Below are 17,372 nucleotides of genomic sequence, written 5' to 3'. Positions count from 1 at the left end.
ATAGCCCCTCCCCACGGGAAAGTCATGCGGGGCCGTAGCGGTCCCTCTAGAAATTCGGGAGGTCCTCTCTGTGTCTCTGGCCCTTGAGACATCAGGGAGGCGCTGAGTCGACCCCCAAAATGAAAAGCCACGGACTCTTTCTATTTTTACCAAAGACGGTCAGACCAGATGAAGGCTTCGGCGGTTCTCCCACCCAACCCCGACTCCCCGGGGCAGGGAGGGCATGGGCTGAGGCAGCCACCTCGGTCACTCTCGTGGACTTCAGAGCCCAAGGTCCCTGAGTACCCTTGGGACAAGCACGGAGTTCCTTGTCCATAAACCTGGACCGAGGTCACTGGGTACCCTTGGGCCCAGCACCTCGGTCCAGGTTTATGGACATGGAACTCCGTGCTTGGCCCGTGAAGTCAGAGATTGAGTAATACTTCATTGATGAAAATAGTCAAACTGTAAAATATTTGAAGACATTTATTTTGAGCCAAATATGAGTGACCAATGGCCCGAGGCACAGTCTCAAGAGGTCCTAAGAGCACGTGCCTACGATGGTCGGGCTACAGCTTGAGTTTATACAATTTAGGGAGACATAAGACACCGATCAATACATGTAAGATGAACATTGGTTCTGTGGGAAAGGCAGGACAATTCCAGGCGGGGATGTTCCAAGTCATAGGTGGACTCAATGATTTTCTAATTGGTAACTGGCTGAAAGTTATTGTCTAAAGACCTCTAATCAATAGAAAGGAATGTCTGGGTTACCTAAGGCAGGGGTCCCCAATCCTTGGGGGCACAGACAGGTACCAGTCCATGGCCTGTTAGGAACTGGGCCCTACTGCAGGAGATGAGCTGCAGGAGCGAAGCTTCACCTGTATCTACAGCCACTCCCCATTGCTCTAATTACCCCTGAGCTCCGCCTGCTGTCAGATCAGCCATAGCATTAGATTCTCACAGGAGCACAAACCCCTATTGCGGACAGTGCATGAGAGGAATCTAGGTTGTGCACTCTTTTTCTTTTTTCTTTCTTTTTTTTTTTTTTTTTTTTGAGACAGAGTCTCACTCTGTCACCCAGGCTGGAGTGCAGTGGCTGGATCTTGGCTCACTGCAAGTTCTGCCTCCCAGGTTCACACCACTCTCCCCTCAGCCTCCGGAATAGCTGGGACTACAGGCGCCCGCCACCACACCCGGCTAATGTTTTTGGTATTTTTAGTAGAGACGGGGTTTCACCGTGTTAGCCAGGATGGTCTGTATCTCCTGACCTCATGATCCGCCCGTCTCGGCCTCCCAAAGTGCTGGGATTACAGGCTTGAGCCACCGCGCCCAGCCTGGTTGTGCACTCTTTATGAGAACCTAATACCTGATGATCTGTCGCTGTCTCACGTAATTCCTCAATGGGACCCTCTAATTACAGGAAAACAAACTCAGAGCTCCCACTAATTCTACATGATGATGAGTTGTATAATTATTTCACTATATATTACAACGTAATAATAGAAATAAAGTGCACAATAAATGTAATGCACTTGAATCATCCTGAAACCGTGAAACCATCCGTGGAAAAAATTGTCTTCCACAAAACTGGTTCCTGGTGTCAAAAAAGGTTGGGGACCACTGAACTAAGGGGTTGTGGAGACCAGGATTCTCATTATGCAGACGGAGCCTCCAGGCAGCAGGCTTCAAAGAGAACAGACTGCAAATATTTCTTAACAGACTTTTAAAAGTGCCAATTGCCCAGTTGATTCTCTCCTGGATCAGGAAAAAGGCTGGCTGGAAAGGGAAAGGGATTCTCTACCGAGTGTAGATTTTCCCCACAAGAGACAGCTTTGCAGGGCTATTTCAAGATATGGCAAAAAAACATATTTGGGGTGGAAATATTTTGGTTTCCTTATCTGCCATGTGATGTTACGCCAGAGCCTGGTTGGAAAGTCAGCCAGGTTATATAAGGTTAAATAAAACCCATCTGATGAGGCTTTATGGTTTGAAGGGGGTGACTCTCCAGGATCCTTAGATAGGAATTTGGACAAAAGAAGAAAACGGTCAGAGTTTAGTCCTCAACTTTGTAGACCAGAGTCACGGTGACATCAATCAGAAGTAGCCTTGCCCTTCTGTGGGTCCTAAACTTCCGGAGCAGAAGACCTAGGGGCTGAACTCCTTCCGATGCTGCAGGACTTGATGAAGATGTCTTTGCCCGCCTTTTCCTCCCGCTGCTCCGGCTCAGTTGCAGGTTTCTGGACTGAAGATTCCGTATTTTCGACCTCAGCACGACTCCGTCTGGCCCCCAGTGAGCTGACTTTTGTCTGGTCCTGCAAAACTCACATGTGTTGAGTAACACCAACATGGCTGCCTGCACGTGGAATTCCCTGTCCAAACGAGTCATGAATTCATAGATACTCAACATAATTTTTCCCTGATGTTTTCCAGGATAATTTAAAAATTTTTTATGTTTAAAGACATGCAAAATTAGAGAAAATGAGCTCCATGTACATTCTTTTGTTTCTTTTTTTTTTTTTTTTTTTTTTTTTTTTTGAGGAGTCTTGCTCTGTCACCAGGCTGGAGTGCAGTGGCGCAATCTCGGCTCACTGCAACCTTTGCCTCCCGGGTTCAAGCGATTCCCTTGCCTCAGTATCCCGAGTAGCTGGGACTACAGGTGCATGCCACCACGCCCGGCTAATTTTTGTTTTTTGTATTTTAGTAGACATGGGTTTTCACCATGTTGGCCAGGATGGTCTTGATCTCCTGACCTTATGATCTGCCTGCCTCGGCCTCCCAAAGTGCTGGGATTACAGGTGTGAGCCACCGCACCAGGCTGTTTCTTTACTTTCTCTAACAAACTTGCTTTCTCTTAAAAAGAAGAAAAAAAAAAAGAGCCTTGGCAGGGCACAGTGGCTCACGCCTGTAATCCCAGCACTTTAGGAGGTTTAGGCAGGCAGATCACGAGGTCAAGAGATCAAGACCATCCTGAAAACCCCGTCTCTACTAAAAATACAAAAATTAGCCGGGCACGGTGGCATGCACCTGTAATCCCAGCTACTCGGGTGGCTGAGGTAGAAGAATTGCTTGAACCTGGGAGGCAGAGGTTGCAGTGAGCTGAGATTGCACCACTGCACTCCAGCCTGGCAACAGAGCGAGACTCTGTCTCACAAAAAAACAAAAACAGCCTCTATGTACCCATTGGCCAGCTTTAACAATTATCACATGGTTAGTCCTTTTAATTCATTCCCCTATGGTCTTGAACTCCTGACCTCAAGTGATCTGCCTGCCTCAGCTTCCCAAAGTGCTGGGAGCCACTGTGAGCCACTGTGCCTGGCCCTAAAATCTCCATTTTATAGCCCAGGAAACAGGCTCAGAAAAGTCACTTTTCCAATATCACACAACTGATAGGTGGGAGCGTCAGAAGTGAAACTTGGCCTCCTTTCTCCAAAGCCTGTGCTCTACTGCCTGTCAGTTAGACGGGGAAGAAAGATGGGAAATGGAAACAGGATCACTAGGACAGAGGGAAGAGCCAGGAAACCTGCACACATTCCAAGAGCCACACCTGTGTTGATGCTTTGGCAGGGCTCCATCCAGCCTCTTGGTCAACGGGTCTTTGTCTAGTTATGAAACCATTAAGTGGTTATGCTGGGGCTTGAAGAAAGTCCGTCTATTTCCAAACCCATTGTCCTTTCCAGGGCTGAGATGCTCCTCGAGCAAAGGGGCTGAGCTGCTGTAAAATATTAATGTCAAAAGAGACCTTAAGGACAATCTGGTTAAACTCGTTTTCAGATGAAGAAACCAGTGCCTGAAGAAGTCAGATCCAAGGTACACTAGTTAGCTAATTAGTATCAAAGCTGAGAGCACAAGCCAGATTCTCCAATCCTGTGTGCCTGCTATGTCTCAAGAGATTTTTTATTTTTATTTATTTATTTGAGGCAGGGCCTCACTCTGTTGCCCAGGCTGGAGTGCAGTGGTGTGATCATAGCTCACTGTAGCCTCCAACTCCTGGACTCAAGTGATCCTCCCACCTCAGCCTCCCAAGTAGGCACAGTGCCTGGCTATTTTTTTTTTTGAGATGGAGTCTTGCTCTGTCGCCCAGGCTGGAGTGCAGTGGCCGGATCTCAGCTCACTGCAAGCTCCGCCTCCCGGGTTTACGCCATTCTCCTGCCTCAGCCTCCCAAGTAGCTGGGATTAGATGCACACCACCATGCCTGGCAGATTACTGGTTTGACAAAAGAAAAATAATTCCAGTGCCCTTTACAGCAGAAATCCAGGAGAGGAAAAGATTCCAGTGTTTAGTGTTGTCTCTGGAACCTCCCTTCCATTTCCAGTAAGGTGTTCATGGTTCTCTCCAAAAAGGCGCCTTTCTGGATCTTCCTCGCTCATTCTCATCATCACCTGTTTTTGCTGCCATCAGCTGGCCAGTAGAGGGTAACCAAACCTTGACTTCCGTTAGAGCAGGCTGGGCAAGCCTCTGGCCCATGACAACTCTGAACATGTCCTTTTTCTTCCAGGAAGCAGAAGACATGTACAGCATGTTGGAAAGCTGCGAAGACATTTGCTAAAGAAATTGAAAGAAAAAAGGAATGAAAGTGGAATGGTGGAGTTAAACGTAATGAAAAAAAATTATTTAACGCTACTTGTTAAAGCATGGTAAGGAAGACTTTATTCAGGACCATCCTAATAAACACAGGAACCACTGCAGTAGGGTCTTGCAGTGAGGGGACAGAGATTGGGCTCAGCTCTGAACACAGCATGGGCAGGTGGCAATGTATAGCCAAGGAGTAGGATGGGAGTCAGTGGATGGAAAATGACCAAGAGGAAACATCAGACGGAAGGGGTATTCTTGCTGAAGACAGGCCAGGCTGATCAGACATCACCTGGGGGATGGTGGCGGACAAGGAACCCGATCAGATAAATATCAAAAGTAATTAGATATGGGCTGGGAGCAGTGGCTCACGCCTGTCACCCCAGCACTCTGGGAGGCTGAGGCAGGTGGATCACTTGAGGTCAGGAGTTCGAGACCAGCCTGGCCAACGTAGTGAAACCCCGACTCTAAAAAAAATACAAAAATTAGCTGGGTGTGGTGGTGTGCGCCTGTAGTCCCAACTACTCGGGAGGCTGAGTCAGGAGACTCGCTTGAACCCAGGAGGTGGAGGTTGCAATGAGCTGAGACCGTGCCCTCCAGCTTGGGCAACAGAGAGAGATTGTCTTAAAAAAAAAAAATCAAGAAAGAAAAGAAAAAGAAAAAAGAGTAATTAGATATGGAGGGTGGGAGGTTTTTGCTAAACTAACTTAGCAGGGTTCTTGCTAAAACTGGATTTTAGGCCCTTGCATGGTGGCTCATGACTGTAATCCCAGCACTTCAGGAAGTTGAGGTGGTAGGATTGCTTGAGGCCCAGGAATTTGAGACCAGTTTGGGCAACATAGCAAGACCCTGTCTCTGCAAAAAATTAAAAAAAAAAAATTCTAGGCGTAGTGGTGCATGCCTGTAGTCCCAGCTGAGGCTGAGACAGGAGGATTGCTTGAGTCTAGGAGGTTGAGGCTGCAGTGAGTCATGATCGTGCCACTGCGCTCCAGCCTGAGCAACAGAACGAGACCCTGTCTTACAAAAATAAAGAAAAACAAAATCCAGTTCTGGGTCGGACACTGGCTCATGCCTGTAATCCCAGCACTTTGGGAGGCCAAGGTGGGAGGATTGCTTGAGGACAGGAGTTTGAGACCAGCCTGGGCAACACAGAGGGACCCCATCTCTATAAAAGAAAATAATTACCAAAAAAAAAAAAAAAAATAGGGCTGGGTGTGGTGGCTCACACCTGTGAGGCCAAGTCAGGCAGATCACTTGAGCCCAAGAGTTCAAGACCAGCCTGGGAAATAGCCAGACAGTCTCTACAAAAAATACACACAAAAAAGTAGCTGTGGTCCCAGCTACTCAGGAGGCTGAGGCAACAGGATTGCTTGAATCCAGGAGTTCAGGCTGAAGTGAGATGATCGCACCACTGCACTCCAGCCTGGGTGACAGTAAGATCCTATCTCAAAAAATGTGTGTGTGTGTAGCTGGGGTCTGCACCAGCCATAGGTAGTGTCAGAATTGAACTGAATCATAGGGCACCCAGTTGGTGTCCATAGATAGATAATTGGTAGGTGTATCAAAAAAATCACATATTGTGTCAGAAGTGCAAGTAAAAACAGTTCACAGATGTGTCTGGATGCCTCCTGGACACACTCACACATCCTCCTAGTTCACCCTTTTTCTTTGAAGTCTCACTCTGTTGCCCAAGCTGGAGTGCAGTGGCGTGATCTCGGCTCACTGCACCCTCCGCCTCCTGGGTTCAAACAATTCTCCTGGCTCAGCCTTCCGAGCAGCTGGGACTACAGGCGCCTGCCACCACGCCCAGCTAATTTTTGTATTTTTAGTAGAGAGGGGGTTTCACCATGTTGGCCAGGCTGGTCTGGAACTCCTGACCTCAGGTGATCTGCCCGCCTCAGCCTCCCAAAGTGCTGGGATTGCAGGTGTGAGCCACCATGCCCGGCCATGTCTATCAGTCTTAAGGTCTGTTGTATCAATAATTCCATAAGAGGAGAGGGTATAATGAGGCATGTCTGGCTTCCCCTTCCCATCATGGCCTGAACTAGTTTTTCAGGTTAACTTTGGAATGCCTTTGGCTGAGAGGAGAGGTCCATTCAGGTGACTGGGAGGCCTTTGAAATTTAATTTTGGTTTATAAAGTAAACAAATAGTTTTGCATGAGAATTTTGTCTGTGGGTTGCAGCTCCAGTCTTTTAACTTTGAAATACTTTTTTTCTTCACCCCCAATGTGTATTTATGCAACCAAGGATGACAAAAACAAAAAACAAACCAGCACAAGCACTGCCACCTAGAGAAGATAATTTATTGTTTTACCATGACTCAGAAGAGAAACAACGTAAAGAGATTACAAATCCCCACAATTTCCTTCCCCGACCTCACTACTCTAACATTTCTTTATCAGACACCACTGGCCTCCTAAAATGGACCACTATGCATGTGTACATATTTCGTTATGCTGCCATTTCTCTTACGATTAAAACTTTAGCCCTCAATCGAGGTTTCCAATGGTTACTTTTAGTGGAGGAGTTCCCTAGCTTTTAAAAAATCACTTTTCCTCTAAGATTCCATTATTTATTGAAAGAAGTCTTTCTAGAAATGTTAAGGAGGATTTTAAATGAACAAATTCAATTTAAAAAAATCACATATTGAACATCTAACCAAGCATCTGGACTCTTCGGAACCTAGTAAAGTGAAAAATCCAGTTTTAACAACAGTAACTTCATTCTGTGGTTATACAGAGACACGTTTCTTCTTTTGGTCTAATTTATTCTAAACGAAGAAGCTGGGAACTGACAAAACAGGACAGGTTGTTTTTAATCCAGTCTACAAATAAACAAGACAATGCCTGAGTTAGCTCTCTATATAGATGTAGGCTTATGCTGACCTCGTTGTAAAATCTGTATTTAACTAAAAGTTAGTAAAAATACATATGCTCATTTTAAAATACCGATTTTGCTTGGCTATCCCACCCCTTATCCCCAAACTCATATATTTTTAGGACAAGATTTTCCTGCATAACCACAACCTGTCTCCTCCCACCCCACCCCCCTCATATATGTTCTTAAATAAGAACCCCTGCAATCAGCAGAAGCATCTCTAATCTAACATGCTTTGTCCTTGCGAGGGCAGACTAAAAACTTTAAAAAGCAGCCAGATGCTCTTCCCTGGTTGAGGTGAGGGGAAGGTGCTCGGGTACCAACCCCGGCACGCTCCAACAGCCTTTCCTCGGCCCCTCTTCAGGTCTCCTAATTACTCTTTCTCAGCACAGAGTACGGGGCTGTTACCGTCCTCGTCCCCCTTCTCCTTCCGCACCGCACTTAACCTTGCTGGAAGACTAAATGATGGTGATTTAGGGCAACTGTGGCTGCCTGGACCCTTCCCCAGACCAAAGGAACTTAAAACTCAAAACCTGACACTGGAATGAAATCCAAGTTTTAAAATATCACCTTTCAATCACTCACAGATCTTTCTATCTTAAAATACTCAGTCTCACTCCTTAATGAGTGGTTGCTGAAGGGAGACAATTCCATTTTAAAGACGTATTCACTTTACTGATTACTGTGCAGTTTGAGTTAAGTCATGATTTTTTTTTTTTTTTTTTTTTTTTGAGACGGAGTCTTGCTCTGCCGCCCAGGCTGGAGTGCAGTGGCCGGATCTCAGCTCACTGCAAGCTCCGCCTCCCGGGTTCACGCCATTCTCCTGCCTCAGCCTCCCGAGTAGTTGGGACTACAGGCGCCCGCCACCGCGCCCGGCTAGTTTTTTGTATTTTTTAGTAGAGACGGGGTTTCACCGTGTTAGCCAGGATGGTCTCGATCTCCTGACCTCGTGATCCGCCCGTCTCGGCCTCCCAAAGTGCTGGGATTACAGGCTTGAGCCACCGCGCCCGGCCAAGTCATGATTCTTTAGTAAATGGAGGTGAGAATCTCAGATTCAAGTCGTCGGAGACCATGATTTAGAAGTCTACCAAACACCCAGTTTCCTCCCACTGTTTTAGGGTAACAGGAAAACATGAGATCGGGGTGGTGTCTGCTATTAGATGGAACCACACATCGTGAAATTCAAATCTCCTGTTAAGACATTCTGGATTGTGGGATGTCAAAAGTATTTTCTAAACTTTTGTTTGACCTGCAGACTGGGAGATGGCTTACCTCCCTATAACTTCAAGTTTGTTTCACAAAACTTTGAAAAGTAAAACAGATAATCTCATTTTCAGATAATAAAAAATCTGAATAGCAAAATAACTGCTTTTAAATGTACAGTAGTGTGTCCATTCTAAAAAAAAAAATCCCTAAATCTATGTTAGAAAAACTTTTCAAACAATAATGCTTTTTATTAAATTCTCCAGTAGTAGTTGAAATAAAAATCTACCCTAATGTCTACGAAATGATCTATTTCTATCACTGACTTCTTTTTCTCTGATACTATATTTAACAATCTGCAGACTTTCACCCGATTTCCCAGATGGGAAAACCTCAGCCCCCTCGTATTTCTGAGAAGTTGCTCAGAGTAGCACACAGAGAAATATACCCTCCCCGGGAAGTACTGCTGGCACTGTTTGAGTGTATTTCAGCACTGTTATTCCAATTCATACAGAGTCTTCCATGAGGATGATAGGCCCCCCCCCCCCCCCGGGAAGTACTGCTGGCACTGTTTGAGTGTATTTCAGCACTGTTATTCCAATTCATACACAAAGTCTTCCATGAGGATGGTAGGATGAACCTGGTTAGCTGGTTTTGGATAAGTAGGTCAGCATGACCACCTGGAATAGAAGTGACTGACTCTAGGATAAAAATTTAAAAAAAGATGCTTTCACAGCAACGAGTCTTCACAAAACCTCTCTCCTAATAATCACAGACCAGGGGGAGAAAAGTGGGAGCAGGGAACACAGGAACACAAAGGGAATATTGCAAAATGCTTCCCAAGCTTCATCAGACAGACTTCCTGCAATGCCGCGACTGGATGCATCTGCACACAATTCCGGGGAAAGCCCACCTTGCTGCTCTCCTATCCCCAATTGTCTTTCCTTTTCTCTTTTTTTTTTTTTTTTTGAGACAGAGAGTCTCACTCTGTCACCCAGGCTGGAGTGCAGTGGTGCAATCCTGGCTCACTGCAAACTCTGCCTCCCAGATTCAGGTGATTCTCCTGCCTCAGCCTCTCGAGTAGCTGGGACGACAGGTGCCCACGACCATTCCCGGCTAATTTTTGTATTTTTAGTAGAGATGGGCTTTCACCACGTTGGCCAGGCTGGTCTCAAACTCCTGACCTCAAGTGATCCACCCGCCTCGGCCTCCTAAAGTGCTGAAATTACAGGAGTGAGCCACCATGCCCGGCCAGTTCTATACCTTTTTTTTTTTTTTGAGATGGAGTCTCTCTCTGTCGCCCAGGCTGGAGTGCAGTGGCACCGTCTTGGCTCACTGCAGCCCCCACCTCCTGGGTTCAAGCGATTCTCCTGCCTCAGCCTCCCAAGTAGATGGGACTACAGGTGCCTGCCACCACGCCCGGCTAATTTTTTGTACTTTTAGTAGAGATGAGGTTTCACCATGTTAGCCAGGATAGTCCGATCTCGTGACCTCGTGATCCACCCACTTCAGCCTCCAAAGTGCTGGGATTACAGGCCTGAGCCACTGCGCCCGCCTTTTCCCCAATTTTCTAAGCATAAGGATTTAAGAGTGAGTTAGTGGGAAAGCATGACTATGGTTTAGAGAACCTGGTCAGCTGAAGCAGTCCCAATTGGTGATTCCAGTACACTTCCTGCTCTCGCTTCATGCAGAAGACCCTCTACTGACAAGAGAATCCATCCCCTTTGCACACAATGGTCACCTGACAGCTCAGAGGTCAACTTCTTGGTTTTGAGGAAAAACTCAAAAGGCTGCACATGTTTAAAGGAGTTGTTCCATTTCAGTGCCCCATTAGCCTGTCTTTCCTCAGAAATTTACCAATCTCTTGATGTGATAAGCACCGAACTATGAAGATTTTCCCTTCATCTCCCTGCTGCTCCGTTCTGTGAACTGACATTTTGTCTACAACCACACTTGATTTCTTCACTGTTTGCTCCGAAACTTCACATTTTCTGAGTGATGTGTTCTGTCAAGTAGGCTAAAATAAAATACAGAATCTGCTTACAGGTAATACACAGAACAATAACGGACTGAAGGTACAAAACACACATGGACATTATGGTCATATAAAATATAAAGTATCTAACATTAACAATTTTTCTAAGAAGTTGCACATTTTGTTATTTTTTTTAAAGCATTTCCCCACATTTTTTTTTTCATCTGTAGATTCTCTGCAGTTAAGACTGAGCTCCCTCTTTTTTTTTTTTTTTTGATACGGAGTCTCGCTCTGTCACCCAGGCTGGAGCGCAGTGGCGCAATCTCGGCTCACTGCAACCTCTGCCTCCCAGGTTCAAGCGATTCTCCTGTCTCAGCCTCCCGAGTAGTTGGGACTACAGGCGCGCACCACCACGCCCAGCTGATTTTTTTTGTATTTTTAGTAGAGACAGGGTTTCACCATGTTGACCAGGCTGGTCTCGAACTACTGACTTCATGATCCGCACGCCTCGGCCTCCCAAAGTGCTGGGATTACAGGGGTGAGCCACCGCGCCCGGCCAAGATTGAGCTCCCTCTTGCAGTGTTTCTCAAATTCATCACATGATTATTGGAATATACTGACGGAATTTTCTGTCTGAAGCAATGAGTGCTATACATGAAAATTTTCCTCACATATAATATTCATCGTTTATTTACAGTGTAAGCTTTCTGATGCTAAGGGCTGAGATGTGATTAAAGGCTTTGCCATATTCATCACATTCAGGAGGTTCCTTTCTGGAATAAATTCTCTGATGTCTATGTGAACTGTCCCACGTACCACATGTCAATCTCTCTACACATATTTAGTAGTTTGACTTTTATGCCTTTAATAATAAGTGCTTTACATATCAAGATGTCTCATACATCGATATTCTAAGGTTTTAGCCTTGCCTGCCAGGCTGGAGTAGAAACAAATACCCAACAACCTGAGGATTTGACTTCTCTTCCTGGCAAAGGTAGGTTATATACTGAAAAACTCTTCAAAAATTTCCATTAGGACAACTAGCATGCTAATGGTTAGCTGCAGAATGTTTCAACTGTTATTAGACTTCAGTGGGCCAAGAACTTTTGAATGACTATCTTGAATGCCAATTAGATGTTGCAAGCGTTTTTGACCATGACCCAATTACACTTTGCACTGAGCATCTGATAAACGAATGCACTGCAAGTGGTCTTAATCAACAGTTGTAGCCTGTTTTCCTCAGAAAACACATCTTCAAATAGCTGCTTCAAGGAGAGCATGTGCTGAAGATCCAAAGCAACCCTAGTGGCAGCTATCCAACAAAGTCAGGAAGATGTCCCCATGAAACGGAATTAAATGTGAGGGCACAGGTCACATTTAACCTTCATTTAAAAACAAAACTCAAAAATGATGGCTGAATTATATCAGCATGTAGTTGTGGCTGAAGGAAAAAAAAAAAAAAAAAAGGCCAATGTAAACATGACCAAGTCCTTTCTCTCTTAAAAAATAAGTGCTTGGGTCATTGCCCAGAGTTCCACACCTCACTTCCAGTTTCTTTCCTTTTTTTCTGAGACGGAGTTTTGCTCGTCACCCAAGCTGCAATGCAGTGGCGAAATCTTGGCTCACTGCAACCTCTGCCTCCTGGGTTCAAGTGATTCTCCCGCCTCAGCCTCCCAAGTAGCTGGGATTACAGACACGCGCCACCACGCCCGGCTAATTTTTGTATTTTTAGTAGAGACGGGCTTTCACCACGTTGGCCAGGCTGGTCTCAAAACTCCTGACCTCAGGTGATCCGCCCGCCTCAGCCTCCCAAAGTGCTGGGATTACAGGCGTGAGCCACCACGCCTGGCCTCAGTTGCTTTCTAGAGGGCAAAAGTCCTTGCTCAAAAGCACCAGCAGTTTTCTACATAACCACTGCTGTGGCTTATTCTTTGAAGAAAATCCTTAAGATATTTTCTGCCTCCATTTTACTATAAAAAGTTACTTAGATATATTTTCTGGAGTAACAGGTTTTTCTTCCATTGCATGGGTAGAAATATCCTGGTGACTGGTTGACTTGCAACAACGTTTTCCCAAGTAATGCTGACGAAACTGCCTAGAAGCTATGGGGAAGTTGTGGTTGGTTTAAGTCATAAAGCCAAGGAGAGGCCAAAGAATGACCACTGTGCAGAGTTTTAGCTCCCACTTCGTTGGTTCCATATAAAACCATTTGGTCTCACGGACTTTAGCTGCTGATCAGTGAATGATTGATGAGTAATAGTTTTAGTATAAATTTCTCAAGGGAAAGTCTCAAACTATAAATGGTGTTCTCTTGTTATGCGAAGGTCACACTGATAGTCTGGAGGTTTGTTCTCAGTCTACGTTTCTGTTTCCGCAGGGCTGTCCTAGCCTTGGGTAGGACCCTTGTCCTACTAGAGTGGCGATGACTACCTACACAGCTCACAATCTCCTGTGTGTGAAACATTCTCCTGCCATCAGCTTCTAGGTAGCCAGTTGCACCCTGCGCACAGACGATGGGACCAGTGAAAGTCTCATAACCTCACCTCAGTCTTTAGTGACAAGAAACAGAAAAGTCACTGTGCACTATGACGGTGACACAACCAGCCACATCTCAGTACACTGCTGAGTTTCTCAGAGCAACAATGTACATTTAGTAATTGCCAGTAAACAACTAATGCTTCTGCAAAGTTACTAGAAAAGCGTGGGAAAAAACACTCCCTACCACGTTCCTTTTTCTGAAAAGCAACAAAAATCACATCTTCTGAACTCCAGTATCTAAGTTACAAATGATTCAGAAAATCCCCAAGTCATCATCCTGTTCAGCGGCTAACTGAAAAGAATTCTAAGAGCTTTGCCACAGAAAGATGTAAAAAAAAAAAAAAGGCCTTCATCAGTGTTCATATTTTTCTTCAAGATGACGATGATAAAGTCATTTCTGACATTCCATGGTATTTACTCACTGATCTGTTTAGAAAGTCTATGCAGGCGGCTGACTAGTGCCTTTCGTTTATATTTGGAACAAAAATAGCATCAGACCCTAGAGGTTTAGCATGCCTTGTGGCTATGAAGGTCCTCTTTAGAAGCTAGGCCAGGCTACCATATTTCAGGAACTCATGATTCACAGACCTTTATCACAGACCTTTATCACAGATGTAGAGGTCCTGTAGAAGTCAGTCTGAATGAGTGCCTCTTAGGTGTTCAGCACTCACTATGTCCAGCACTGTGCTGGCAGGGATAGAAATATATCCCTTGACAACTTAATCTTTTTTGGGGGTGGGGGGGGGGTGGTTAAAAACTTCATACATGAAACAATGAAGGATTAAAAGGCAGTATACAATCAAGTGCTAACTTGTGGAGAAACGCATTTAGGAGTGCGACAGTGCTTTAGGGATTTCAAGAAGGGAGAGGTGTATTTTGAGTTGTTGCCATTTCAGTCGAACTGATCTCAGGGATGAGGATAGAACCATCTACATTTGTTGCAGTCCTTTGGAACTGTAGACTGGTGCACATACCCTCTCTTTCGGGAAGAGATAGAAATCTTTGGTTTGATACTGATTAGCACAGTCCTAGATTTCTACAGCTTTGGTAGGCTACCAGTGATCATATATATAACATATTGTATATATAACTAGCTTGAGCAGCATGTCCCAATGTTGTTTTCGTTTTCACTGTCCTTCTTTTTTGAGGAATAAGCAGGATGTTGGCCAAAGTAGAGCTTGTTTGCAGCAAGTAGCATCCTAACCTCCGTATCACGTTCGTGGAGCCAATCTTCATCTTTGAACTATTATGTTGTGGTTGCCGAGAGTCCAAGAGTGCCTTAAAGGTATCCTCATTACTGAAAAGCTGGACATTTCACTCTGCATGTGCTTTTATCTTGTGTGGAAATCTCACATGGATTATCCGTAAGATAAGCTTCTCCCTGCAGGGGCTGTGTGGAGGGATTATATGCCAAACTACTACATAAAGGCAGAACACTGCTGCTGTGACTTGAAGGATCCTTAAGTGTGATTTTTCTTTTTTAATCCGTGGAGGCTGTATTTCTTTTTCCCTCCAAGGGCACACATCTCTGAAATAATTTTAGAAACAAAAAGGGGAAATGGCTCGATGGCAAATTCTTCCTTTACACACAACTTTTCAGGAATGCGCCAAATGCATCAAGGGAGGCTGGGCTGTACTCAGAGGCTCGTTCTCTGGCATGGATTCTGTGATGCAGAGTGAGTGTGGAGCTGCGGGTGAAGGCCTTGCCACACTTAGTGCACTTGTAGGGCTTTTCTCGAGTGTGAATTCTCCGATGCAAAATCAGGTACGAGTTTCGGTTGAAAGCTTTTCCACATTCACTACATTCATAGGGTTTCTCCCCCGTGTGGATTCTCTGATGCTTGGTGAGGTCTGAGCTCTGGCTGAAGGCCTTCCCGCACTCATTACATTCATAAGGTTTCTCTCCAGAGTGGATGCGCTGATGGAGGATGAGATTGGAACTATGGCTGAAGGCCTTGCCACACTCATTACATTCATGAGGTTTCTCTCCTGTGTGGATCCTCTGATGCAGGACAAGGTTGGAGTTAAGACTGAAGGCTTTCCCACACTCACTACATTCATAGGGCTTTTCTCCAGTGTGGATGATTTTATGGCGGATAAGGCTTGAACTTCGCGTGAAGCATTTACCACATTCATCGCATCTGTGAGACTTTGTTCCTGTGGGAACTTCTTCAGGGGTGGTGAAGTTGGAGCTCAGACTGAAGCTTCTTCCCAATCCTTTCCCCTTCTCCCTTGGACCTCTCTCTCCTGGGGTGGTTTTTTTGTCCTTTCCTGTAGCTGGCCCTGAATCTCTCTTCTCTTTCCCGGTTTTCTCCTCCGGGATTTTCTGCTGTCTTTCTCCTGTTTTGCCCTCCTGGTCACGTTTCTCTCCAAACTCTTTCTGGAATCTTCCTGCTGTCTCCCCACGTGATGCCAAATCTTCTGTGGTTTCAGCCTTTGAGGTTGACTCCTCGTTCTCATTCCTGTTTTCACCACCTGACACAATACATAGAAAATTCAAATCGCACCTTTTTCTTTTCAATATACAGGTGGATCAAGTGACAGTTTCCCTGGAAGCTTCTACACGGCTGCAAAATGACTTTGCAATATTTTTATTTTTACTTCTTTTGAGACAGAGTCTCGCTCTGTCACCCAGGCTGGAGAGCAGTGGCGCAATCTTGGTTCACTACAACCTCTGCCTCCCAGGTTCAAGCGATTTTCCTGCCTCAGCCTCCCAAGCAGCTGGGACTGCAGGTGCATGCTACCACGCCCAGGTAACTTTTGTATTTTTTTAGTAGACACGGGGTTTCACCATGTTGGCCAGGCTGCTCTCAAACTGCTGACCTCAGGTGATCCGCCTGCTTTGGCTTCCCAAAGTGATGGGATTACAGGTGTGAGCCACTGCACCCGGCCTGACTTCACAATATTAATTGGAGTAGGCCGGGCGCGGTGGCTCACGCCTGTAATCCCAGCACTTTGGGAGGCCGAGACAGGCGGATCACAAGGTCAGGAGATCGAGACCACGGTGAAACCCCGTCTCTACTAAAAATACAAAAAATTAGCCGGGCGCGGTGGCGGGCGCCTGTAGTCCCAGCTACTTAGGAGGCTGAGGCAGGAGAATGGCGTAAACCCAGGAGGCGGAGCTTGCAGTGAGCCGAGATCGCGCCACTGCACTCCAGCCTGGGCGACAGAGCGAGACTCCGTCTCAAAAAACAAAAAACAAAAAAAACAGAAAAAAAAAAATATTAATTGGAGTAAAATAGGAGAAAAACAAGGGGAAAAACTGGGACAACAGAAAGATCTGTTGTCCTAATTTTGGAACAACAAAAATCTGGAAAATGAGAGCACAGGTAAAGAGTGGAGAGTAAGGGGAAATGACAACAGAGGGAACATGGGGAGAGGACGGGAAGAAACAGACACAAGGGGAATGAGTAGAGGGAAGAGAACAAGTCATGGCAGGAGGGAAGGGATGAGAAGCAGGAGCCTTCAGAGGTCACAGGTCTACCACTGGATCACCTGATAATTAACTGGAAGGTTTATGTATACATTTAAAACATCATGTTCCATTTCTAACAAGTATTCGTAAGTTCAAAAAAAGAACAGGTCTTTCACAGAAAATGATTAGTGGTATTAGCAGAAAGGAATACAGTTTAAAAAGGAAAAGTAAATATTTCTCCAGTTCTATGAGTTTTCTATCAACAAGCTGATGATTAACAGGCAAACAAGAAACTTTGTTTTGTTTTGTTTTTTGAGACGGAGTCTCGCTCTGTTGCCCAGGCTGGAGTGCAGTGGCCAGATCTCAGCTCACTGCAAGCTCCACCTCCCGGGTTTACGCCATTCTCCTGCCTCAGCCTCCCGAGTAGCTGGGACTACAGGCGCCCGCCACCACGCCTGGCTAGTTTTTTTGTATTTTTTTTAATAGAGACGGGGTTTCACCGTGTTAGCCAGGATGGTCTCGATCTCCTGACCTCGTGATCCGCCCGTCTCGGCCTCCCAAAGTGCTGCGATTACAGGCTTGAGCCACCGCGCCCGGTCAAGAAACTTTGTTTTGTTTTTGTTTTTCAGACAGGGTCTTGTTCTGTCACCCAGGCTGGAGTACAGTGGCATGAGCACAGCTCACTGCAGCCTCAATCTCCTGGGCTCAAGTGATCCTCCTGCCTCAGCCTCCCAAGCAGCTGGCACTACAGGCCTGCACCACCCTGCCTGGCTAAGTTTTAAAATTTTTTGTAGAGACAGTGGTCTTGCTA

At 45.7% G+C, this 17,372-nt stretch overlaps 1 protein-coding gene across 3 annotated transcripts in view; it reads right to left on the bottom strand.

The window, feature by feature from the left end:
• Positions 1-454: 454 nt before the first annotated feature.
• The window catches only part of ZKSCAN1 (zinc finger with KRAB and SCAN domains 1), a 34,332-nt gene continuing 17,414 nt past the window's right edge, over positions 455-17,372 (bottom strand). The window contains exons 6-7 of one of the 3 annotated variants that reach the window (XR_013414671.1): positions 3,527-4,525; positions 455-2,294 (exon numbers count right to left, since the gene is read on the bottom strand). Coding sequence is in view for 2 of the 3 variants with exons in the window: in XM_077995102.1 (XP_077851228.1) it covers positions 14,729-15,621 (893 nt within the window). In the remaining variant the exon portion in view is untranslated. 3 annotated transcript variants of the gene reach the window in all.

Source organism: Macaca mulatta, chromosome 3 (assembly GCF_049350105.2).
Source record: "Macaca mulatta isolate MMU2019108-1 chromosome 3, T2T-MMU8v2.0, whole genome shotgun sequence".
Classification (NCBI taxonomy): Eukaryota; Metazoa; Chordata; class Mammalia; order Primates; family Cercopithecidae; genus Macaca; species Macaca mulatta.
Note: the sequence above shows the minus strand (reverse complement) of the source record. Positions and strands in the feature narration are given on the sequence as shown.